The sequence below is a fragment of the Heliangelus exortis genome, chromosome 3 (genome assembly GCF_036169615.1).
Source record: "Heliangelus exortis chromosome 3, bHelExo1.hap1, whole genome shotgun sequence".
Classification (NCBI taxonomy): domain Eukaryota; kingdom Metazoa; phylum Chordata; class Aves; order Apodiformes; family Trochilidae; genus Heliangelus; species Heliangelus exortis.
This window is the reverse complement of record NC_092424.1, coordinates 100,623,146-100,650,391: the sequence shown is the minus strand read 5'-3', so window position 1 is coordinate 100,650,391 and position 27,246 is coordinate 100,623,146. Positions and strand designations below refer to the sequence as shown.

The window sequence follows — 27,246 nt, the reverse complement described above, 5'->3', positions numbered from 1 at the left end:
ACACTGTTTTTAAAAGCTGAGGTAGTGTAAGAAGTGTTAATGAAGATAAAAACATTATTTATATCTCTATCTTGTAAAGAATGTTTAAAAAAAAAAATTAGGTAACTGCACAAAAGTGAACAGCAGTCGCTTAAAGAATTAAGCAGTCCATGGACTATATACACCTGTAACATCTATGAGTACTGAAATTTCACTGACTTTTCTCTGGAAAAAACCTAACAAACAAAAAACCAACCAACCAAACAAAAACGAATCTGTGCAGAAAACTGAAAGTTATGATCATAACCTTCACAAACTCAGTGGCTAATCTCAAACTGGAAGACCACACTCCAACAGTGACCAAAGGAGTGAGTGACCACTAATTCCTTCTGAAACATTTACTTACTGCTTTGCTTGAAATTTAATTGAGGTATGTGTGAAAATAATGATCTTAATTTTACTCCCCTGAGGTTCAAAAATATGGAACTAGAGTTACATGTCATTTATAATATAAAACCATCAAAGTGTTTAAAAATTTCTTTCAGAATCATATGTCTAAAGACACCTTGACAATGGAAATTAAGCTTTGTACAACATAAAAACTTAATATAGCAATTGCACAGTGAGGACCTCCTGTCCTCACTGACATAATGCTTTAAAAAATGTAATTTGCTGAAAGATGAAGCTGAAAAAGTTGCTGCTTATAAATGTCAGAAACCCTAACAAAAACATGAGACCAAAAAGGCACGCTGAATCCTTTCAAATGGAGCTATAGCGTCCATGGTTTCAATGCCAAAATATCTTGCCAGGCACTCTGTCCAACACCGAGACATCTAAACTGCCCAGTCTCGTATTCACACAGGTAACGGCCAGTGTCTACATTTATACTTATGATTTCCAAAAAAAAAAAATCAATGTTTCTGTTAGTGAATATATTTCAGCTCTTACAGAGCCAAGAAGCTGGGGCTGGACTCCATGGTCCTTTGGTGCTTAAGTGAGAAGCCTTTAGCTCTCATGAAGTCAGTGGGGAAAGGTGGTCACCTAGCACCTGAATTCTAAATATGTCCCATTTCTCTCTACCAACTAAAGAAATGAACTGGAAGCAACAAACCAAGAAAGAGGAAAGATCAAGGACCATTCTCTTAAGAACAAATTGCATAGCCTGACATAGGTGTATAATTAAGTAGTCCTAGCTTCCAAAACAGGATGGAAACACCCAAGCTGCATGCCAGTGGTCCTTAGCCATAACCACCAAACTGGTACCTGACAGCACAGAGCTGGAGAAGTACCAAATGCTCTGCGGGGCTCCTGGGCACATATAAAGAGATTATTTGCCTAATTTAGCTAGCATGTAAACCTAGGTGGCTGGTGAAACTTTAAACATCTAAAGAAGCAAATTTGCTACACATTTTCTTCTGAAAGTGAGATGCTCTGAGTGAAACAAAGACTGTGTCCCTCCTCAGGCACCTGTAATGATTTCTGCACTAGTAATCTGAACAGTGTGAGTGCCCATTCTCAGACTTGGAAAGTCTCTGACATAGTCAGTATTACTGAATTCTCTCTACTCCTTCCCTCAAAAAACCTCAAACCTCTCCTCCCCCCAAAAAACAAAACAAAAAACAAAAAACAAAAAACCCCCAAACAATTAAAAAACCCAGAGAAAAGCCTATAGCCCAAATTCTACAGCCTTCCAGTGAGTGACTGAAATCTGTCTTCTCCTCTCCATGTCAAACAACCTATCACTTCTCATGCAAAGTAGAACCTTTTGATTTCAGTGAGATACTCAAGTGCTTCTGTATGTACTTAAGAGTTAGAATTATTAAGTCCCGCCAATATTCACCTCAAAGATTTTCTGTCCACAAGTATCTCACTGACACTGTATTGGTGTGGATTAAAATGACATCAGTGTTTTCACACAAGCTTAACTGCTATGTTACACAGATATAATGCAGTTACTTTGCATCTCTGCATCCTACATTGTGAGATCTTTGAGATGAACCTTTATGCTTTCCTCTGTACAGAGCTAAATAAAATATACTTAACTCCCATTTAAAGCTTGTAGGTTCTAATACAACAGCACCATGAAACAACAGTAACTTTTCTGTTCTCTGGCATAGAAATAAATTCAACTATTACTTACAGCAGGTCTGTTTCCAAAAGCAGCATAAAAGGGTTCTGTGTTAGGATAAAACAAATTTTTGATGTCTGTCAAACACTGGACTTTAAATTTTTCTGGCTTCTTTTCTATCACCTCCCTGAAATGAGAAAAAGGGAGGCTGAATAAGTACACACAAAATACAACACAAAGCAGTTTATTTTCTTTATTCTATGTTTTCACCTAGCTGGATACTTCTATAGAGCCACCACCTTTCGCCAATAATTCTTCATTTAGATATCAGAGTGCCCATGAAGGCAAAAGAGCATTCCCAGGTTTACATAATGGGCACAGTAAATAAATCTTCTGAAACAAGGGAACTTCTACCCAAGCCTATGTTGTAAAGATGGCTACTGAGCAAGGCTGGTTGATTACAGGGAGCAGCTGCTAAATAAAGCCTTATGAGCCATAAATTCTCATCAAGTAAAATGCTTCCTAAAAACTATGTAGTGATTCAATAATTATATTAGCCCTCACAATGAATAGCTTTTTTTAATTTTTATTTCTAAAAGTACTGCAATTACCTTATGATCTAGAAGCACCTCAGCCTTTTAAGATATTTCTGCAGTCAGGGTCCTCCATTACTGCGAATTAGTAAAAATTAAGGAATAAAGGGATCTACTTCTCTTCAGTTGCTCCTTACAGAATATAGAATTCATTAATGAACTGAGGAGTTCTCTCATGTCTGGGTAAAAGCCCTTTCACAACAGCTTCTCTTGGCAATGAGACTGAACAGGTGGCAAAGTCTGGAGTTCCCATAACATAGGAAGATGCCAGCATGACACAAAGGCACTTGAGAAGCTCAGAATCCCACATCCTAGCACCAACACATATGTCAAAGAAGATGTGAATAGTACAGAAGCTTCACACGAGTGCTACAGCTCTGAGACAGCAGCTTCATGTATAGATCATAGCTTGAGAATGTGCAAAAGAGGAGAAAAGCCATCTTTCCTCAGTCTCACACCTGATCTCAGAGCCCTCAAAACAGCAATTAAATCTATGGATAACAATTAAGTCCTTTATTGACCACATATCACAGCAGTTAACAAAAGTGCACACTGAAAGATGGGCATTATTTTACCTAAACAAGGTACATAAAAGTGTATCACTTTAAATGTATAACTAGATGAGGAATATAACAGTAACTATCCTTTCATTGCATTTATTATTTAATCAGTCTAAGAAGTGCACTGCAGTACTTCCACTGTCTCATATTTAGAATGTGGCTGGTAAGACAGCCTGCAGCATGTCACTCAATCAGAACATCTGAACAACCTTTCATTAAAAATTTTAATGAAATATATCCTGTCACAGCAGCTTTTAACAGCTTAAAATATTTTCAGTAATCACTTGACATACTTCACTGCATGTGGAAGAGGGTACAATATTCATAATCTGTGATATTAATATTCATTAATTACAGTTCAACTGTGAGAAAAGAACAACACTGTCCATAAAGCCTAACTCTGTTCAGCCTGGAGTATAAGAAGTTCATTTCTTCTTCATGTAAATTTCTTCAAAACCCACCAAGTAATATCCCTTCACAAAAAATATTTATGCCAGTTGGAACAGCCAACAAGTCGAGGCTGATTGCTATTAAAATGTTCACATTTTACCCATATATTAATACTAACACACCATATAAAACACATGAAGTCAACAGGCAGTATCTATGGGTAAACAGTGAACACAGATGTATATTGGGGCATGCCTAAGAGATAAACTGAGCAACTAATTAATTTTGGTCTTCCTCTAACAAATTTTTTTAATTAAGTTTTGCACCAATATGCAAGAAAAAACATTATGAATTACTATTTCAAGCACTCTCACTTAAAAAGCTGAGGATTCAGCCTCCACCAGCCTCTGATTTTCTTTCTGCACAGAAGTGAAATGGCAGTACCTGTGTAAAGCTGAGAATAAGCTGCTTGGACTCAGCAACACTGGCCCCTGAGGCAGCACAGTTCCTCGCTCATTGACCCAGTGCAAGTATCCTCTGGTCATGTCTGCCATGCCAATAGCACGTGCTGAGCAATACAAAAATTTATACCCATTTCTGTGAACAGAAATAAAAGAAGAAATTATTGTAAAGATAAAGCAGGTGTTTTGAAATTAGTAATTTTGGGGGGTTATTTTTACATTAATCAAATAATGACCGATGAACAGATTTATGTTTAGCCTAAATGTTTTTAAAAGGAATAAAAACATCTGTGCCAGAATCTTGGATAATTAAAATCCATCTAGCTCCACTGCAGTTAGTTATTTACACCTACATACAGTTCATTTATTTATGGTCTACTCATGGCTTATGACTTCTTATGGTTTTCTATCAGCCCCTGCATGGTGGAACTATACTCCTTAGAATTAACTTAACTCTGCTATCAATGGTGTAATGGTATCATACTCCTGCCTCTGGGGCTCTGCAAAAAAAGGCTACTCCATGTGCAGCAAGAACATATTCTTTAAAGTATGAGCAAGAAATTTAAACTTCATAACACTGTAAGAAGTAACCGTTGACTCGACACTAAAATAAAAGTTTTGTCAAAAGTTACAGGCTATCTTTATTCTGTTTATCATAGATCAGTGTCCAGTTATGTTTATTCTATTTCATGGCAATTTATTTTGCAAGCCCTATAAAGAAATTGTTCATAAAATAAATATTGTATTCCATACATGAGTGGTTGTTGAATCTAGCTATTGAATATTTATATCCTGTTCAGCTGTAATATCTATCCACTACATAATTAACTACATTGGACTACATTGCATGGACTACATGGCAAAATGCATCCAAGGAACCATCAGTGCATCTGTACTATTGCACAAGACTTGCTCACCTAGAAGCATTTCAACACAACACCTGATGTGAGCCAGTTTTTCTGATTGTTTTTCTCCTGTTCACATTCATCAGAGGAAATATCTCAGTTTTTTGGAATATATTGTTCTAAATCATACCAGGGTACTCTCCCTGTCAATGGCATTACCTGAACTAAAGCACAACTGATCTACTGCTGCCCAATATTTCAAGAGCTAATGGGAAAAAAAAATTTTTTCAGAACATTAGATCTCAGGTGTATTAAGCTATTTTTTGAAGATGCCTCTTCTCTGTGTACAGAGTGAATAAGCCACAAGTAAATATGATGAATCCTGGTCCTTCCAACCCACAGAAGCACAGAAGGTATTTATTAATGTGGACTAACAGGCACCGGAGCTACTGAACTATGACATAGCAGCTCATGCTGGGGTTGGCAGGTACAAGCCAGCTCCTCAGATTCTTCACAGCATGTGTCTTACTGATTTTCAGTGCCTTTAAATTGCACTTTATGTACTTATAACCTACTCCTGAAATTAACCAATGACACAAAGTTTTTTTTAGACTGACAATGGCTTAATAATGGAATTAAACCCAAATATTTATATACCAACATAACAAAATAAATTGTATAATCATCAGTAATAAAAGTCATCATCAACAGCTTCAAAGCTCATAGTTATTTATAAAACAAATAAAACAAGAATGCTAGCAGTGAGTTTCCAAAATGGATCCATCTTTAATCAAGATAAGCCATCATGCTCTGCTTTAAAGGTGAGTTTTATCTTGCTTGACTAGAAGCCTGGGCTGTTCAGACAGCTCAAGCCTAAGCTGTTTCACTAAACTCCCTTTCTGCTCAGTGGAAAATGACAGAACTCCCAGAAAATTGATAAACTGATTCATCCTATGTGTTTTACATTTCACCCCTGCATGTCTCCGAGTGAGTGAAGTCTGGCAAGTACTCCACCTCCAGTGACCACTCTGGGGTAAACAGTCTCTTTGCATGTCACAGTCTGCTCAACAAGGAGGGAAGATTTAAAAGTAACTTACAAACTAATGCTGCTGCAACTCCCAGATTTCAAAAAAGTTCCACTTGATGCAACTGCACAACTACTTCAGACTACTATAGTTTTTGGAACTAAATGTAGCTATCTGTTTGGGATAGGTGGAAGAGGAATCACTACTCACTGGTAGGGGGCTTTTGCTTTTGACATCACAAAGCAGGCTTTGCTCTGTATTACACAGCAGATGTTTAGATTGTGTAAGCATCACTGAAGTGACAAGACATCGATGCAATTGTTACCTTTATAGCTTGATACAAATCTAAAGAAATTTTAATTTTTATTTGCAAGTGAATAAACACAAACAAGCCACAGATGCATGAACAGATTTAATGAATACTCACTGGCTCACTTTATGGTACAACTTTGCAATCCCTTGGTGTGTCCAGTCTTTTCCAAGAGTAGGCAAAATATGACCTAAAGTATCTGACCTGAATGACAGAAAAACAATATAACTGAACTGCAAAAAAAAAAAAAGCAATACTTACAGAAGAGATGAGGCTAATACAAAGCCTTAACTAGTTAGTGGCTAGGGAAAATACAGTTTTCTGTATGGTACTGATTGTGATCAGAAGATCATTTTATTCCCATTTCTTTTAGACTGACACGCTCACCCTTGGCCATGTCGTTTTAATTACTCTTGTGCCCCAGGACTTCTTTTCATGGATAAGCTTCTAAGGTAACAAGAAAGTTACAACATATATGCTATTAATCAGACCTATGTACAAGGCTGGTCAGTACTAAGCATATATTTTGAGATTTACTTAAATATTTTCTGAGTAAATCATAAGGACAGTTTATGGGAAACTACAAGTATTATAACACAGTTTCTAGCTTACTTCACATATAAAGTATGAAATACTTATACTGGTTTTAATGAATTTCCAGTTTTACATGAGAAAAAATTAATTACATTATGGTAGCATATAAAAGCTTAAACAGATGACCACCTCACTTGACTAAGCATTATACAGATACAAAGCAAGAAATACACAACCTAAACATCTTGCATCTTAGAGAGAAAACACTGGACAGCAGCTTAGAATGGATTTGCAACAGGACTGTAAGGTGATGTGATTCAGTAACTCTCTGCTCAGCTCAATAGCAGAGAGAAGAGCAAGTCCCATTCACTTTAATGAAGCTTACAAAGAAAAAGGGGGGGGGGGGGGAGCAGGGGTGGGTATTCATTTATGCTGGCACAGAAATAGAACAACTTTGCCTTATAAAGGGAAGAGAAGAATTTAAAATCAAGTATTATAGTTTAGTTCATCCCAGACTGCTCTTGGATACTATTTTTTTTCTTTTTTCTAATTTAATATACCTAAGTTTGATCTTAAAAAGAAATAATTTTAAAATTTTAGATTTCATTTTTAACAGTCTAAAGAAAACCATTTATTTTACTATATTTCCTTGTTCCACACACAAATGTTTCACCCAGTGTTAAACAAATAATAAAGATCAGTAAGTGAGTGAATCTTTTCAGTCACTCCAAAATTGTGGGGTTTACCTGAAACAATAATCTGAAACTTTCTATCACATTTAAATTCTTACATGGATTTTGTGAGTCTTGTCTTCTAAACACTAATGCCTCTCACTGGAAAGCCCCAGTAATGCCTTTTAAAACAGAATTTATAGGCTTCTTTTTAATGTATCCAATTTACTTCATAAACATGATGCAGCCAAAAGGTTTTAATTTTGCAGAAGGTTTTCCAATACTACTGTGAAGACTGTTGTGAAATACCAATAGGAAACAAATAATGGGCACATATGATATGTGTCTTTATGAAATTAAGATTCAGCTAACGATTCTTGCATTGTTTGAAACTCAAATAAACATACACCACAAAACATCAGCATGTGATGATTCCCTGTTAATTTCTCAAAATTTCCTGTTAATTATTTTTTCCTTTAGTTGCACAAACTTGTCCTTGTAGAGAAACCCTCTCTCGTTCCTGAACTCACCGTGTGATTGTTCCATCGATGTCAGAAATAATAACTTTCTCATCCCAATTCCACAGGTAAATAGTCCCTTCACAGCGGCAAGTGCCTTGATACTGTGTTGTAACACTAAAGGTGACATCATTTGGGCCATTCTTGAGTTTCAAGCTTTTCTGCAAGACATAATCAGCAAGATAATCGACAAACTGAGCGTATGAAATGGACACAGTGCAAACACAAAGTCACAGATGATCATTGTCCTGGTCACCCCAAATCTTACTGCTTTCAGCAGAGCTATTGCTTAACAATAGCAGAAGTTTGCCCTGTGCCATACATATTAAGCATTGATTTATGGAGCAGAAAAAAACAAACAAGCAACCAAAAAAAAAAAAAGAAAAAAAATATTCCTGAAAAGTTCACATCAAGGTTAACAAAATATGGAACAGGGACTACCTATGGGTTTTTTCCATTCTGCAATACAGATAGATATGCAGAGAGAAATGTGCATAACAAGGCATTCCATGAACTCTAAAAAGTGTGTTTATATGTAGATTTCTGTTCTATTGATATCACATCTCTTCCCTGTAATAACCCAGCTCTCATACCATATGAACCATTACCCTACAGTCCCCACCAGATTTCCTCTTTCCTCCCTGCCCTTCCCTCTCACTGTCTCCTGTGTCACTTAGCAACACACTGGGAACTGATTTGAATCTATTTGTGGACCTAACCACTCATTTTCTAAACCCACAGGAGTTAAATACTTTAAATGTCTCTTTCTCTTAGTTGTATTTCACTGCAATTGTTTGGTGAGTTTAAAAGTGAAAAGGAGGTAAGAATGCAAAACCACTGACAGGTAACTGATGAGTCTCACCCACTGTTTCATCAAGAAACCAATCTAAAAGTAGTTTAAGATTCAGCTAATTTATGCAAGGTTTCTGGATCTGAAAAGCATCAATATATTTGTGTAATCCTTTCTGTTTGCTGCAGAAAATTACCTACACATCCCACCTGTCTCTTGGGAAAATTTTATATTTCTTACAGATTATTCAGGCAGTGAGTGATGGGCTGTTTAATGCTGTATGCCTTGTGTGGGTTTCCTTCAGAAAATTAATTGGCTGTAGATAAGATGACAAAAAGTATTTCCCTGAAGTAGCCCATTTTTCCAGATCAAATTGGATCGTGAAGAACACAAAACTGTAACAGTTTTATCACCATTAGTCAAAACACCTTTGCCATAGAGAAGGAGAACTGGCTCCAAAGAAATTAACAGCCTAGCCTCATAGTAAATTTTTAAGCTGCTCTTTCAGAAGTTACTAATAGAAAACTGTATTTATGTGAATTGTGGCTGTTTGCCTAGCATGGGATCAGAAAAGAAAGGAGAACATGAATAAAAAATAAAAAGAAAGGAAAAAGGAAAAAGGAAAAAGGAAAAAGGAAAAAGGAAAAAGGAAAAAGGAAAAAGGAAAAAGGAAAAAGGAAAAAGGAAAAAGGAAAAAGGAAAAAGGAAAAAGGAAAAAGGAAAAAGGAAAAAGGAAAAAGGAAAAAGGAAAAAAAGAGACATTATACATACACATACAATACAAAAAAGGACATGGTTCCAGTCCACTTATACAGGTGGACTGGAATTTAATTTTTATATTTTTATATTTTTCTAATTGTGATGCCATGCTTCCCAATCTCTGAACAGCACTTGCTGCAAGGTAAGCACCAGTGTTTAATAATGAAAAGAGAAGGGAAATATTTATTTATTTTTAAATATAACACAATGGAGACTTAAATACATGACGTAAAAGCTAATTAGGCTTTGCAAACCTGAATAACAGTATTGTTCATGTTGTATTAGAAATGACATTTCAGGAGAAGGATGTAAAATTAACTCACAAGCTGGTCAGAAGTGAGTCGAAGTGTTTTTTTGTAACCAATTCCAGACAATAACGAGAGATGACTTGAGTTGCTTTGTAATGACCCAAGGTTTTGTTTAGCAGCTCTGGGGTCTTCGTCACTTGAAGAAGATTCATCTTTTATTCTGGAACAGTGCACACACAGAAAATGATGGTATGTCAGTAAATGCATCTCAGTATCCATTAAAAATGCATTTACAGTGAGTCAACAAATAAGTCATTGATTCTCTGCCCCTAAGTACAGTCTCACAGGAGGTCATTCACATCAGTGCTTCAAAAGTATCAATGAAGTGCCAAATCTTCATTCAGTGATGCTTCCCACTATACATACTTTGATTGTTCTAGCCATTCACTTGTCTATGTCATCGTTTCAATTTGAAGAACTAAAGCAGGAGGGCTTTCAGACTCTGAGAGGGGCAGAACACAGAGGGGTCTACTCCCTCCCATTCCCTGCTCCCTATATAGGTCAGGAAGCCCTCTCCCTCCTGGCTGCGCTGCTCTTCCCCTGCACTCCTTTACCACCAGCTCCCCACGTGCTCTTCAGAGCCCGGATCTATCAGGTTGTGTGTGTGTATATATATATATACATATGTGTATTTTTTGATACTTTATCCCTTATGTTACTACCTTTACCCTGTGTCAGTAAATCTGCATCCTATTGTCTTCAGTTTCCACCCTAAAGTCTCCTGTCTTTATCCCCCTTTTATGTTCCCTTTGTGGGAGGAGGGAGCAGAATAGAGAGTAGTCCTGTCCTTAGGTTTGTGGTCTGCCCAAACTGCTAAGCCTGGACAGTCTGTGAAATACTTTTCCTTACTTAAATTTAACAGATGAAAATTCATGTGCCATACCATCTCACAAACCGTATAGTGGTAAAAAAATAATAACATTTAAAACTCCAACTACAAAAATTCCAGTGCTAAGAAGAAGGAGGTATTTGTTACAGTGGCTTTCTCTTCCCTCCCTTCTCTCCATCCTCAAAGAGCTCAGCAGTTAATTAAAAAGAATTCATATTATTGAAATTTTTATTACATCCTTTTCTTTCAAAGGGCAACTTCAGATCATTTTTATTATTCTTTTCCAGGACTTGCAGGATAACCCCATTCAGGATATGTTGAATAAAAGTTCCTTTAATCAATTCTCTTTAAATATACATCAGGATTTTTAATTTTTTTTGTGCTATAACCCTTTTTTCAAAAATTTGTTAAAGATATTTTTCTTTAGAGAAAAGTTTTCCTACAGTAAAAAAATCTATCACCTTAGGTGGAAGGTAAAATACACTTTTTAATGCTACAAATCTCATTTTAAAAACAGTATTTGGTTTCTTTTTTGATCAGATCTCGATCTTGTTTGAACTTGGAAAGTCTTGATTTAACACCAAGGTACCCCATGTCACTACTAGCAACATTTAGAAGTCTATCTTATCCTTTCTAACATCACATCACATCACAAAGCTTTACTTAATGTCCCACTTGTCACATTTTGCTTGCAATCAATAAATTCTTACTGACAGATTTCTAAGGTCAGTTAAAATTTAAACAAAGAACAACACTTTGAGAATCTAATCTGCTTGAAGTCTTAACACCACTTTAAAACTTACCTTTACACAACCATGTAAGAAACAGACCTAAATGTCACTTGTCACCCTTAAAAAGAAAATCAGCCTTTCCCATTTATGCTGTGTTTTCAAACTCGAAAGAGGCCATTGAGGTAACAGCTAAAGAATAAGAAATCCTCTTTCTACTACATCTGCCTGGACTGCAATTGCTGACCTCTAGAAAGAGTGATGGCTAATGTCTTTTTGTTTCATAAATGTAATCCTTGTACTGAACTTAAACAGCATAAAGCACATTTGAATCTGGCCATTTTCAGAGCTAAGTGCAGACAGCACACAGATGTGGTGGCTTTACAGTAACATCTGCATGCACCAAAAAGGGTCAAGGTAGAAGAGCTGTCCCTGGATAACTCCTCTCTCCAAAGCTTCCAAAGCAAATTAAACCTCATCTTGCAGAACCCTCCTGAAGGAGATGTTCTGGGCAAACATGAAAAGGAGAACAAAGAGTTAACAGAAAACCATGAAAGTCTTAGACCTGGGTCTTCCCTAAATATACAGAAACAAATTAAGTTGTCAGGCCATAAGGATAAGTAAACCACAAATTTTAGCAATTGGGGTGTGACAACAGCATGGGGCAATCTGTGATTCTCCTTGAAAACTCTAGAAGGATACCTATACTTTCAGAGAACTGTTTGGTTTTTTCCAAGGAGCTGTCACAGTGCTGCAGTCAAACTGCAGAAATGCCAGAGCACAATCACAGTGTTTGCAACCCTGCCATGGGTAGAGCCTTCACATCTGCACAAATTGAATACATTTCACTGGTCCAGTATTTCTTTGTTTAAATATAAGAGGTTTTTTTCATTAAAAGGCAGCTCCTGCTCATTTCAAGTACAGATAATGTTGGGGATACCTGTTTGCCATGCTCATCTGTGAAGAGCCTCCTGTAAGTCCACTCCCACTCATACCTTGGTTTGGCTTTGTTTCCTGTAAAAAATACAAGTATGAGAAGCATCCCCTGTTGGGCCGGAAGAAAGAGTTTTAAGAAAAATATTTGAAAATCAAATTCTGTCCTATGTAGACTTGGTAAAAATCTGTTTGTTTTCCTCACATGTAGGCAACAAAGAACTTTATGGTTTCCTTAAAAAATAAAGGCTTAAAAATAAATAAAAAGTGCTAATATAAAGCTCAAAAAATAATTAGGATTTACTTTTGCAAGGAAGAAATACAGCAACACACCATATCACATTTAGGACTGTTTCACATTTAGTTCTGGAATCTGTCCTATAACTAACTACTCAAGTTCGTGTACCTTAACTAACTAGAATAAAAAATAAAATAACTTTTCATAGAATCATTAAAATCTTTGATCCAATAAAATTTTACAAACTCTGTTTACCTTAAGTAGAAATCTGTCTGTTTCATACTACAAGATTTTTAAATAGTGAATGATTTTATGAGACACAAACAATATATTCCCTTATCCATGTATAGCTGCCACAGCTCAACAGATAACCAAATACTTTTACTCAGAGAGAAATTCTAAAAGCTTCTACAAACTGTAACATCTAAAATCTCATGCTCTGAAGCTCATAGCCATAGATCAGTATAAAAGTTATTTCATGCAAGGCTAAAAAAGTTCATTCACTGAGGCACAACCATAAAAATGTATCAGAAGTCATTTTCTCCCCTCAAGTACTAATGTTTCAATGGTAGAAATTAATATGAAGAGGTTTTATAAGACAGCATTAAAGATTAAATATGTCTAGACAGGAGATCAGTATTTCATATAAAGTTTTGAGGTTTTCACTGTTCTTTAATGTTCACCCATGGCTTTAAGGCTGCTACCGTAAACTCTTAATTCTTAGAGAAGAAATTTAAATTAAAGACTTTAAAACTAATATATAGTAAGTTTTCCATCTCAGGTTTTGCCGAATTTTACAGGTCAGGCTACTCATAAAATACGTCTGTTCTTCAGCTATCAAAAAAAAAATGCTGCAGAAAGGTAGGTAATATTCATGAGAACATTAAATTAGTAGCATAGCTCTTTGATTCCAGGATCCCAAGCAAATTTAACCATCAGATAATACCACCTCAGGTTTGTGTAATGAAAATAAATGCAGAACCAAAACACTGCAGGCAAATATTTCAGGTATGGTCTGATTCAAATGTTTCTGAAGTCAAAAGAAGCCAGGCTTAAGACCTTGTACAGGCATCTTTTAATGTGTAAGAGCCTCAGTCAAATTGAATATTGTTCCTCACAGAAGCAAAGTTCTGAAGGATGAATATGAAAGTATCCAGCTTTCCTACTGCAACCAGAAGGCAACTCTACTTCCTTCTTAAACTTACCTCTTTAATAGTGCTGTTCCTCCCTCGCCATGAAAACCACCACCTTCCACCCTTTTTGGGCATCTTGTCCCTCATTATAGATTCCACAGTAGCCTGTGATAAATGGATGGTAACATAAAAAAGAAAACGAAACAAAGGACAACCTGATGTATGTAAATGAAAGAAAGTGCAAATAACACAATTTTAACTGATAATAAATAGAGTAAAAGCAAACATACTGTCTGTGGACCATAAATTCTACTAAAACAAAATCTAATGGTATCCAGAGCTGCTCTGAAGTAACTTAAGCATGAATACTTATGGTATTGTTAAAAGGAAAATGAAAAAGAGATAAAATCAAAGAAGAAAAAAGCATAAAAAAGGTATTAGTATAATGTCTAGAATGGAAACCCTACTGGTTTTATGCTGGTTACTCAGTGTTAATTATATTTTTTTTAAAATGCAAAAATACATTTCCTCAAAGAGCTCTCATGCAAAACATGCAAGATAGTTATTCTCATAATTACAAAGTTCATAGTTAATCAGCAGTATGGAAAAAAGCAAAGTTACTAGCTTTCAAATTAGCTAACCATGATGCTATTAATTTGACTGACAATATTAGAATTGTTGGTTTGTTTTTTTTTAACCCTAGCTTCTTTTCATCCTTCACATATACCAGATCTCATTCTTTCAATACTCATGACTGGAGCCTTATGTATTGTAACATGGAGAGCTGAATTCTTTCATTCAAAGAGCAAGCAAAGGACAAAAAGGGAAAATTTTACAGTAAAGGTGGGCACAGTATTTGGTGTGCCTTAAAATAGCCTAGCCACTGGCTTTCTGGGATGATAGCCTTCAATGTAAGACAAAAAAAAAAACCCAAACAAAGGTGATAGTCACCTGTGATTTAAAAAAAAAAAAAAAAATTCATTCCAATTAATTTTAGGAATTAAGAATTAAGAGAAAGTTGAAGTTGAGTTCAACTAATGCATGAGACAACACAACCCCTTCCTAAGTTTTGCCATTGATTGTCTTCACTATACTACATAAAGCATACGACAAAAAAAAGAAATGACAGAGGAATAAAGTTGAGCACATAAGTTGAAACTTTCTAAAGAAAAAGAAGCAAAAGAAGGCACAGGTGGAGCAACTGTTGGAATGGAATGCAACTGTTGAGAACAATGGCTATAATTTAAGGAGGTTCTCTAACATATGGAGAACTTCAAGCAGACATCCTATTGATTTTTAGTGGGGTTTTTTGCAAGACCTCCAGTTTTCAATCACTTTATGAAGCCTCATAGTATTAGCCTCATATCTTAGTATTTCAGTTCCACAGTTCCCCTATTACAACTAACCAAAAATCTCATTAACAAGTCATTAAGGAAACCAGTTGGATGACTGGTAGTGTAAATAATTTTAGTTTCAGAGGTTCAGCCAAGTAAACCTTCCCAATCATATAGACTGTTCCAACTATATACACTGGCTTCTCCGTTAGATTAAGACTGCACTGTCTACAAAGTGATCAGCATTCAGAATAGAAGTTAACCATCTATCCTGAGCAAACCCCAAAGCATTTGGCCCAGGCATCAAAGTGTTTACTTCAAAATGCAGTTACCTTGCATTATCTTTACTGCCACTGAAGATCCAATAGGCCTGTATCAATGTCTGAATCACTCTGTGGAAGTGCCCAACAAATACTGAGTGGGATAATTTTATACCTTCTGCAGGCATTTGAGTTCCATGGGATGAATCCCACCTTTGATGATTACTAGAATAATTTCAGTAAAGCACAATATTTGGCTCTCTGACATCCTAGAAATTCAAGCTAGGTTTACCAGATGTTTGGGACTTTTAGGATCAGTTTAGTGGTATTTAGAGTCTTTTGAGCCTTGAAGAAATTTTTATCCCAAGATGATGGCAACACAGCATTTGAATCCACAGTGATTAAACCCAAAATATGTGACATGCAGCAAACTGCAGAAGGAAGATAATGTTCCAAAATCAATTATATCTACGGTTAACCAGGATAGAAATTACTGCCACTGGTGACACACCAGGTCATGTGGGATTTGACCAAATTCATCAACACATTTAATATATGTCACACAGTCATAACTATCTGCCACTACCTACCTGGGTTGGTTATGAACAGCCAGCTGAGAAATAGAAAACTAGCAAGCTACAGGCCTCCCTTACCTAGTAGTCAAAGCTTATGCCCTGAAGTTAAAAATCCTGGCCTCTAATTTTTATTTGATAATATATGCTTTATATATATTAAATTGAAAGTAGTCACCAAATATTCAGTTACAGCAAACACATAGTTTGATTTATGTATGTTTACTATCCATATAAATGAAGAAAACAGGAAGGTTTTTTTCCTTCAAAATGTTTCTAATTATCTTAGCCTAGCAAATAAACACATTCAGAGACCAAATTTAGTGCTGCTTACTTAGCCCTTAGCATAAACTAGATGGTTATGTGAGGACAGATACTACTGATGTGCAGATTCTTCTGTACAACAAACCCCTCCCTGCCTTAATAAATGGCAGAATGCAACATCCTCCCCTGACCAACCTTCATGTTCAATCTCACCTTTGGCAAAGGTCTCTGGAATGCCTGCATTGCCAGCAGAAGGGGACCAGCTGTTGTCCAGTTGTAGTACCTAGGCAGGCAAGAGAGATGATTACGGAATTTTGTAATCCCAAGGTTCCAATTCACAATCTACCAAGTATTTACCATTAAAGCCATTTAGCCTCTTTAGCACAGCAGACCTACCTCATTTCATAGTATGTTCACAGGTATTCACAGCATACACTTCTCAGGGTATGCAAGAGAAACTAGGCCTTCAATAGAAAGGGTGTTTGTTAGGTGTTCCTCACACCCCTCCTATACAACATTATCATAGCATGAGCTGCATGTTTTACAAAGTGTTTTTTACTGTTTTACCACCAAGTAAGGACAGAAAAGTTAAGGGCCATGGTCTGTAAGGTGTCAAGCTTTTGCTACTTTGTGCTTAACATGAGTCAAATCTTAGAGACAGTAGGATAAACGCAGTATTATCACCTGTCTAGGGAAGCTGACACTCATGCAATGTCCAGAGAACATGACAGTAAGATCCTCACTAAGTATTATTCCCAGTATATCAGTAGGTAGGTAAACTTTACCATCAAGTTCAGAGAACTATGCCAGGGAAGAAATAGGTGACTCACCTCACCCCATTAAGAGGGTGAGGCATGAGACTGCAACGTACTGGCACATACAAACTATCACATCAGGATGCACCAGACACCTCAGATTAGCACAAGCAACGTCTGTGACTTAGGGTAGCCACCTTCAAGTGCAGCACAATGCCATTATCTCTCCTCTACTCTGTAACACTGCATGCCAGGTGCAGGAAGCTCTGAAGTTAAAACAACCTCCAAAAAAGCTATAATTGGCATAAGACTATAGTTCTATGCTTCTGCCCACAATATAAACATATGAAATTAATGCCTTAGCCTTGCAGAAATAGAAGTTTCATACTCTGGGTTAAGTTTGACAAGTCTTGAAAAGCAATGATTCCACGGAGGCATATTAGCAAAACACTCAGTATATATACAGACAAACTGCTGGGCACAGAGTGCTTGCAGACTTCCATATCCATGTAAAAAATATACACACTGGCTCAAGGCAAGCCTTCACAAGTTCACATCCTATTTCATCTTTACTCTGTTAATTGTGTGTGAACACTATCAACACTTAATACTAGCTTCCTGAAATTCAAATTCATAGAATTATGAAGGGACCTTAAAGATCATCTAGTTCCAAATCCATCTGCCATGACGGGACACCTCCCACTAGACCATGTAGCTCCAAGCCCCATCCAACCTGGCCTTGAACACTTCCAGTGACTGGACAGCTACAGCTTCTCCGGGCAACCTGTTCCAGCATCTTCTGCCAGTCAGTTGTAGCAGATTATCTGAAACTGTTCTTCACTTTCAATTTGAAGGAGGAAAGTTAACTAGAGGAGCCTGATTCACTAGAGAGTTGACTCTTCCTGGATGAAGCTAAGCTATGAACATTCAAAACCTATTTTCCAGCTATGGTTAAACTGATCTTATGCACTGAAGTACCACAGAAGTGGTTTTGTTAGCACACTAAGATATTTTGTTCCCAAAATGTACTTACTTATTTCCAATCTTAACCACAAGGTTAGGGTCGTCAATTATAGCAGGATTGTCCACAAACTGCTGATATGTTACTGCATGTTCTAAAAATTCTTCTGTGGGGAGAAAAAATTACATATGTAAAGCATGCATTATTAGATGCCTAGAGGGAGCCAATCTAAACCTCTTAGCATTTCTGACACATAGGTTTCACAGACAGGGCCAGCCCTTCATTACTAGGGTAACACAATTAGCAGTATTACAGAACAAGATATTCAGAGAGTCTCAATCTTGGAAAATGCTGATGGTTTCTTTGTTAGCTGATGGATATCTTTCATATTGAAAACACAAGCTAACTGAAAGCTCAGGGATGGAACTGTGAGGAAGAAAAATCAGGCTTCTAAGCAAGGCAAAGAAATGTTTCACTGTTCACCTGTCCATGTTAGGAGCAGGAACTAATGGGCTCTATGTGTATGTAAACCAACAGTCAGAAACTTGTGAGGCTGACAGAAAACTGAAAATGTCTATGAATAGATAACTCTTCCACCAGCTAAGGCTCCTTTCACAAAATCTATAATTCACAAGTGATTCAGATAATGATGCAGCTCCAGTATATCAAAGTATATTTGAAACGTTTTAATAACCAGCTTCTAAACATCAGGTTTGTATAATTTTATGACACCGTATCACTGAGGGAAGTACAAGTCTTAACCCATTTATCATCACATTATGTGCTCAAAGTTTAAGGTACAGGGTACTAAAAATAGCTTACCTAAAAGACACACAAGAAATCTTTTGCAGAGGTAGAACAGGAATTCAGGTTAAAGTTTACAAGTTCTCCTCACAGTGTTCCCATTTACAGACCACCTTTCTCATTCCTGCTACCAGCAGCTGTGGATTTCCTAGCTGTTTACTCTACCAAGTGGCAAAATCACGATTAACACTATTGTTATACAAAGTGCAGTACTTTCAAGAAAAAAAAAATTCCAATTACATATTTTTTAAAAAATAGTCATATATTTTATTATTAAAATGTGTTAAAGATCCTAAGTCTTATATAAGTCTACTATTTTAAGTATGAAAAATTCCAGTAAACCTAGCATTACAGGGACAGTATTTATCTTCTCAGCATTTTCTCCAGTTCAGCCACAGGAGGGCACTGCTTCCTCGGTATAGGATGCTAACACTTGGCTGCCAGCACATGCCTATTACTGAGAGTGAGTTGGTACCTTTGGTTATTTCTTTGTTGTCAGTAAGGCCTCCGCAGAGAGAAATGGCAATTGAGGGCAAATCTCGAATTCCATCCGAGGTGCTTTCAGCTCCACTGTCAACACCTGAGCTCCCAACAGACTGTGGGGAGTTGCTAGCAGACCGTGGCCCCGCGTCGTTCGTGTTCTTGCTTTGGACATTATCTCCACTGGAAAAGAAGAAACAGGAATTTATCCCTTATGTATTCATTACCAAATACACTAGCAACATTTACATTTCACACTATGTAAGAAAAAAGAATGGTGAAAAAAAAGAAGGAATTTGCTTTGTTTTGCCATACATTTTCAACTAACTATGCCTCAGGTACCCTCAAATATTAGATTACTTCTACTTGCCTAAACTAGGCAGGTATATTTATAGTTAAATGTATTTACGAGAGACAGGAAAAATAAGACAATGAACTATACAATCTTAGTAGTCAAGTAATGCTATGATAAGCAGAGTTTATAGAGCACTGATTCTGCACAGGAACAAGAATAAATAAATAAGTTTATTATTTATTTTATATTAATTATATGAACTAACAGCTAAATCCAAAACAAAGGTTGTGTATGTTTTTAATTATACATCCATGACAAAAAAATACACAATACTCTACATATACTCTACTAGGATTAAAATTTTAAGAAACAGTAAAACACTATACCCACTTAAAAATCTGTGCATAGATGAGATTGTTGTTACAAAGTGCAGGCTTACCAAACTCTGCTCTCCATTCCAGATTTATACTAATATATGAGAAAAGATTTTTCAATCCATCTTTTTTTCTCCATATTACTAATCTTTCTTAATTTTATAGAAATGCTAATACTACAGCAGCTGTGTTTAAGCAAGAAAGAAAAATAAAATCTGCAAGGTACATCACTTGTTGCTCAATTACTTTAGCCAAACTGTAATACAATGTGGAAAGAAAGGACTATAAATGTTATAAGAGGCCCTCATAAATAGCAGAAAACAGTGGAAATTTTATGTTTAGGATGCAAAATTTTCATAGACAAAACTGTCATGCATCTTCCAAAAATTCTTTTCTAATACTTATATTCATAGGTGATCGATCACCCACAGCAGAACTACATGAAAGCACTAATTTTGTGCCAATACTATTACCAGTAAGGTATGTTAAGCAAGGACACAGAGATAAATATATCCCAAGGCCAACTGCTCTCCCAGGGCATGTGAGTAACACTCACAAACATCACTGTACATTACATAACAATCCACAATCCATACACGATGTTTAATTAACCAAAATAGAAAATCAGTCTCAAGCACACTTCTCAGCCCCAACTGCAGAGCCTTGCAAAACCTCTAATATTCCTCTCTACTGAGTTTCATTGTCCTGCCTTCACCTCTGCTTGGACTCTGTAAAAGAGACCTTAACTGGTTGGCAGTGAAGGTTTTGATCTAAATCTGAAAGGTGACAAGTGATCTTTATATAGTTAAAAAATATAAGCAAAGGACACATACTTTTTGGGAAAATAAAGTGCAGCAACTTCTGGATCCATGTCAGTGAGGTCATCTAAATAGACACCATCAGCACCAAGATGCCGGCTTCGTTTGTCTGTAAGGGATGGCAGAAATAAGCCTATTAATGAGCATTTTCTGAGTAACAAGCCAGAAATGTTAATACAGCTTATGTATTTGTTTTAAGATTGAGAAACCAGACATATTATAGCAGTTTGCAAATGGTATTTGTTTAAGATGGTACTGCCAAAAATTGCACAAGTAGTTGCTCATATGGATCGTTCGGACTTTGAATATGCAAAATGGGAAGCAGGACTGGTTTTGAAGTATGGTGACAAAACCCTACCCCAGACAAAAGCACCAGGAATTGGAAATCAGTGGTCACTGTATGAATAACAGCAAAAGGAAAACTTTCTGCATATTTGTGTAGGTCTATTATCACAGCAAGGCACTGACAGCTTTTACTCGCTGAAAACTGATCTTCAGTCCTACCTTGCACCGGGGAAATAAGAGACTACAATAATACACTACAGCTGGCTTGGTATGGAGACAACTCATGGTTCATCACCTTACATGTGCAACTCATGTGTTGTGTGTGCACATGCACCACTGCAGGGGACAGGACAACCCTCCTAGGTTTTTTACTAGTCACAGAGTTATTGCTGTCCTGTTATTGCTGGTGCATCTATCTAGACAGCTGACCACTGCAAGGCCTTACATAATTATAGACCAATCAGAGCTTTAACATTTAATAACATTTGTAAAAAAAATAAATTTAATATGAAGATTGTAACACATCATTGACAGAGAGGCCAGAAATTAAGAAGGAGAAAAGCAGATGGAGTTATATTTCACAAATTCAGGACAGGACATATAACACACAGAAGGTGAAATTCACCTTATTTTAGAGCAGATCTGTTGTCTGTGCAAAAGCCATACCAAAACTTTGTGACAGAGCAGAGAGGTTTCATAATTACCAGTGACACATAACTCAGAAACCTGTCAGAGCTGGTGAACCAGTAGATCTACAGAGTGCTTTTACCAAAAAGTGAGGTCTCTGAATATGTCAAATAGGGATTAATTTGGATTAAGGTTTGCAGCCTTCCTCATTCATGCAGAGCTGCCAAAAATCCCAGACCAGGAAGAATCTTCCACCTTGCTTCATAGCTCCTGTTAATAGCCTGCTGAGTTTTTGAAGGTTCTTTCCAAAACTTACTCCTTTACAGATCTGAAAGTGCCTTTAGGGCACAAATTAATTTAAATTACAATGAGGTGCTTTATCACTGTGAAATTTAAAGACAAAATCATACATACAAAAGTGCAGGATCAAAAGGTTTACCTTTTTTTCTGGAAGGGGAATCTGTCTTGCCAGCTGGTTGGGATGAGCAAGCTGTAGATTGTTTTAATTCTTCATTGGCAGACAATGGTGCCACAGCTGCTCCTGGAGACTCTAACTCTGACTTATTTGCATCAGCAGGTAAGGGCTCACTTTCATCAGCAGTTGCTGCTGCTTGTCCAAGGTCAGGTGGAGGAGCTACAGTCTCAAACTCCTCTACAGGAGAACTCTGGATGACCCGAAAGTGAGTGCTTTCAGAAGGATTTACATCCACTATGCTGGGTTCCTTTGCTTTGAGCAGAAAGCTGGCCTGTGAGGAAAAATAAACAGAGCAAAAGAGAAAAGCTCTTAAAAAATGCCACCATCAGAGTTTAAAACTTGTTCTCTTCACTCCAGTGATATCAGAATCAAAACCAACTGCAGCAGAAAGCCACCACTAATTGAGGTGGAGACTGTAGTGTACAAAAGACCTCTCTGATGTGCATTTGCTTCAACAAAATTCCTCTCTAACCCAGGGCCAGGAAACATTTGTTCTGCAATGTGTTCTACAGCCTTCATTTCCCACTGACCTGCCAGGCTGCACATCACAGATCCCACCCTGCCCTCCTCCCTTCCTGTGCAAATCCTAGTTTATAAGATAAGGTCTCAGGTACTTCCTCATTTTCTACTGCCTATCAGTGGTATTGAAAACATCTGCAGTACAAGGAACTTTCCTATATTCTCTAAGGAGCAAGAAGCAATTCTATTACATAAACATTGCAAATTTTAGGTAAAAACAGGATCCGTTTCCTCTTCAGCAGTTTGCAATATAAGAAGCACATGCCCATTACAGCACAAGAGATACTAGTAGGAATTAAATTACTCTGGATACCTTTGCAGCCTGGGGTAGCTCTCCCCATGCCCAGTGCATGTGGGGATTATTCTTCGATCCACTTCTGTCCGTGGGTTTACTGACTAATTCTGAATCACTTTGAGGAGTAGGAGGGCGTGAACCTGATAGGCTGAAGAAAAACAAACAAAAAATATTACAGAAGCAAAAGTAACATTTTCCAAACTGATAGCTACTCAAAGCACTGAAGATCTAAACAATCATTAGCCAACCTGAAAGAGATGGAACAAGGGCACTGGAGATGAACATTTCAGGAGGACTTTTTGTTTTCTATGTGGAAAAAAGCACACGGATGGTACTAGAGGCAGTAGACGAAGAGATGTTAGTACTGTTATAATGAATACAAAGTGCAGAAAATGGACACTCAAAAAGACACTTTATCCTGACTAAACAATAAATTAAGACTAAGAAATCCAGATGATTGCTCACTTCTATTAACTTGAAGAGTTCTTCCCTCAGATGCATGATATAGGGAAACTAAGGATTCAAGAAATGCCTGGTGGGTTTTTCTACAACTCATACATCTCCCACTTTGTAGGACTTTCAGTAGTTTCCATGTATCTAGGGCCCATTCATAGAATCACAGAATCATAGAAAGTTAGGGGTTGGAAGAGACCTCTAGAGATGATCTAGTCCAACCACCCTGCTAAAGCAGGATCTCCTAGAGCAGGCCACACAGAAATGCATCCAGGCAGTTCTCTGTCTCCAGAGAAGAAGACTTCACAACCTCTGTGGGTGGTCTGTTCCAGAGCTCTGTCACCCTCACAGTAAAGTTTCTCCTCATGTTGAGGTGGAACTTGCTGTGTTCTAGCTTATACCCATTATTCCTTGACTTATCAGTGGGTACCACCAAAAAGAGCCTGAACCCTTCCTCTTGAGACCCTCCCCTCAGATATTTACGGACATTAATAAGATCCCCTTTTAGCCTTCTTTTCTCAAGGCTAAACAGCCCCAAGTCTCTCAGTCTTTCTTCATAGGAGAGATGTTCAAGTCTCTTAATCATCCTCTTAGGTCTTGGACTCACTCCTGTAGATCCCTGTCTCACTGAAACCTTGGAAATCAGGAGCTCAGGCACTTCAGAAAATATCAGCAGGCAATAATGCTTCTACTGCTGCTTTAAGCTCAAAACATCTAGATTTAAGGAAGCCTGGTCACTGCAGGAGTTACTATGTCCCCTAAACACGTTGTCATCTTTGAAATATCTACTGTTTACTTAGAAAAATCTCCAGCCTGGGTTTTGGTGTCTGTTCATCCCAGGTTCGCTTATCCTGCCAAATGACATGAGAGAATAATGGTGTTGCTTCTGTTTGAGCCAGGATCTCTGCATTTTGAAGTAAGAACACTGATGTACAGGAGTGGGGGAGGGGTTGTGTATGTGTGAAGGGAACTTGTGTTCTCTATAATTTTCCCTGAAAATGCAGAACACCCAAGTGGGGAAGAAGCCGAGGCTTCTGAGTACCAAGAATCACAATGTATATTCCTAGACACACATGCCAGTGCCAGAAATACAGCACTTGTGTATGTGTGTACATTAAAACAGGCAGAATTATCCTCTGAGAAGGCTCTTGATGTCAAAGTCTGCCCAGTGATCCATGCACACATCTGGGTTATTGATTCAGTGTAGATATAGCTACAAGTATAACCACAGTGAGTTTGGAACAGGGTGAGAATTTAACTCCCACTCTCCCAAAACAAAGTACACAAAATACATACTATCTACTCAACTTTTGACACAAGTACCATAGAGACATCTTAATTCTCATTCTATAAATACTACTTTTCTGTACAACAAAACACAAGGACTTAGTAATAATAAAATGACAAAATGTTCAGAATTCCTTTCAGTTGATTTCTCCTTGTAGGTAAATGCCAAAAAAACCTCAGGTAGACCAGAATTATCACTGCAATGCCACCTTAATCTAAAAGGCCCAAGACCAAATCAGACTGCAAACATGCATCCACAAGGCAAACAGGATAAATTATTTTGTTTGTATAAAAGGATACTAAAGGATTCTTGTTCCTTCTATCATCTGGAACTGGGATTTTCTATGCCACTCACAAACACTAATACAGGGTTGGTGGCCTCCTGATGAAAGTTGGTTTTGCATTACAGAAGAATACCTTTAATTTTTCCTGTTTGTTTAATACTCAATAGATGCTCTCTCTAACTAATACCCTCCTGGAACAGCAACAATAATCTCTCTAGTTTACAAACACAGATGGTTACAAAGCCAAATGGAAATATCCTATCTTCAGAGGAATGTAAATTTTCACTAGCTAAAATCTTCCTTTTTTTTATAATGCCAATCAACTTCAGATTTAAGCCGGGTTTTTATTGGCCTAATTTTATTTTAATCATCCTCGTTTTATTGATGATTCATCAAGGTAATTTACCTCCAGTTTAAGCTCACAAAGAAGCAAGCAAAGGAAGTGGTTTTCAACATCACTTTTTTTCAAAATGCCTGGGTTAGCTGTAAGTGCAGTTGTAAGTTCAACAAAGTTCATATACTGTTAATGTGTCAAGAGTTTATTATGTGTTAAAATTATTAAAAAGCAGCCCAGAAAAGAGGAAGGACAACTGTTCTACCTGTGTGGAGGAGAAAAGTGAAGAGACTGTTGAGGACAAGAGCTAGATAGCCCTCCGTCTGCTGGAGCTGTGAGAAGAGAGGATTGCCCTGTGCAATCTATAGGCTTACTGGCAGCACAGCATGTTGGTAAAAAGAAAAACAGGGTGTCATTATTCACAAGTGCTGATTAACATAAAAGCTCTTTCAGCTACATGAATGCTGAATTTACATCTAGAGTTTTCAAAATCCAGAATACTGCAAAACAAGAAGCAAAGACAATCTGCTGTTGAAAAAGCCATTGAAGGGGCAGGGTATTGACATGCTATCACCAGACTGGTGAAGCTAATCATGTTAAGCTTTACAGTCAGTGCAGAATTGTCCCTTTTTGACAGTGTTCCACAGACACAAGAAAGGAGGTCAAAACTGATCTGTTTCATTATCAAAGATATTCCCGTGTACAAATATGGGAAAAAGTAAGAAAATACTATATTTTTTTCTTTTCGCAAAATAAACTTTTCATGTCCATCTAACTGCAATTCAATAGATTAGCTTTGAAAGGAAACAAAAAGCTCACATTCTTATTCATTATGAAACTCTTATTTTATACATCAATTCCAATATTACAAGTTCTCAAAAGGATTATACTCAAAATACTAGATAATTGCATTCACTGAAGTCCTTCTAAGGTGTACGTATCAAGCAAAGATCCTCTCTACAGTATTTATATGCAAACAGTGGCATTACCAGATATATTCTTCAGAATTCATGGACCTGCATTTTTATGCATCCATTTGTTGAATCAAGAACAAAGATAACCACTACCTGGTTTCAAATACTGACAGCACTCATCTAGTAGCTGACAGTGACCATGTTTGACACCCAAATTTTTAGTAAGACTCCATATAGCACTGACATATGTGAGTTTAATGAAAGAGGAAGATTATTGAGAGCTGTACAGTCAGAAACGTACCTTTGAAGAGATGACCATTCTCCATCTGAATTAGGGTAAGATGCAGACTGAGAAAATGTAGTAACTGCTGGAGCCTTTATGACAGATGCATCATCAAGAAACGCATCTGGAACAGGGATTCTAGGTATAGGGAGAGATGTGACATTTAAAAGCCATACTTGATTAATGAACTCTCATACACTTCAAATAATAAAAAAACCCTCTTCTCTAGAGAAGACCTAGTAAAAACTGAAATAAAAGGAGACAGAGAAATGTAATCTGATTCACAGCATGATGAAGAACTGTTCTTATGTTTCTAATGTAATTTTCATTATTTTTATTACTAACATTCCCCATAGCATTCTAGCCTCAAGCTTTTTCTTAAAGAAACATGTTGATCAGCCATCTGTAGAGACATAGACTGAAATGACTATTAGAAGGTATTGAATGGAACATAAACCTTACAGTAGGTTTCCATTACATATCTCAATTTCACTCTGATACCTTGAATCATCCAATGGTTCTTTTTCTTCCTCTGAGCTAATCTCTATAGGAAACATATCTTCATCTTCTGAGGTGTCTCCATTGCCTTCTCGTTTTAAGCTGTCTATTTTATGGGTAGACTTCCTCCTCTTTTTCCTCCTTTTTTTCACAGAGCTACAGGATGGAGATGTTTCAGTCAAAGGCTGGGATCCATAGGCTTGGGGTGATAGCTGTGAGGATGCACTGGTGTCCAGGTTTCTTATCCTGTCTATGGAGTTCCTCTTAAGCTGAACTTCCATTAAAGCACTTCCCTCAGACAGAATGGGAGATGTGGCAAGATGAAAAGGAATTACCTCCTGAGAAAGAAAAAATTCAAACCATGCAACATATTAGTTCCTCCTCCAGTCATAAATCTGGTTCT

General features: G+C 37.1%; 1 protein-coding gene across 8 annotated transcripts in view; it reads right to left on the bottom strand.

The window, feature by feature from the left end:
* Window positions 1-27,246, bottom strand: part of LPIN1 (lipin 1) — a 75,729-nt gene that overhangs the window by 5,188 nt on the left and 43,295 nt on the right. For 4 of the 8 annotated variants that reach the window (XM_071741929.1, XM_071741928.1, XM_071741935.1 and 1 more), the window contains 16 exons: window positions 26,847-27,181; window positions 26,364-26,483; window positions 25,414-25,521; window positions 22,809-22,938; window positions 21,941-22,247; window positions 20,605-20,698; window positions 19,098-19,285; window positions 17,891-17,984; window positions 16,316-16,385; window positions 13,745-13,837; window positions 12,309-12,382; window positions 9,827-9,971; window positions 7,967-8,115; window positions 6,349-6,435; window positions 4,035-4,187; window positions 2,120-2,234 (listed from right to left, as the gene is read on the bottom strand). In XM_071741929.1, the coding sequence (XP_071598030.1) occupies window positions 2,120-2,234; window positions 4,035-4,187; window positions 6,349-6,435; window positions 7,967-8,115; window positions 9,827-9,971; window positions 12,309-12,382; window positions 13,745-13,837; window positions 16,316-16,385; window positions 17,891-17,984; window positions 19,098-19,285; window positions 20,605-20,698; window positions 21,941-22,247; window positions 22,809-22,938; window positions 25,414-25,521; window positions 26,364-26,483; window positions 26,847-27,181 (2,262 nt within the window). The remainder of the gene's footprint in view (window positions 1-2,119; window positions 2,235-4,034; window positions 4,188-6,348; window positions 6,436-7,966; window positions 8,116-9,826; window positions 9,972-12,308; window positions 12,383-13,744; window positions 13,838-16,315; window positions 16,386-17,890; window positions 17,985-19,097; window positions 19,286-20,604; window positions 20,699-21,940; window positions 22,248-22,808; window positions 22,939-25,413; window positions 25,522-26,363; window positions 26,484-26,846; window positions 27,182-27,246) is intronic. The other 4 variants (XM_071741930.1, XM_071741932.1, XM_071741934.1 and 1 more) reach the window with 1 other exon arrangement.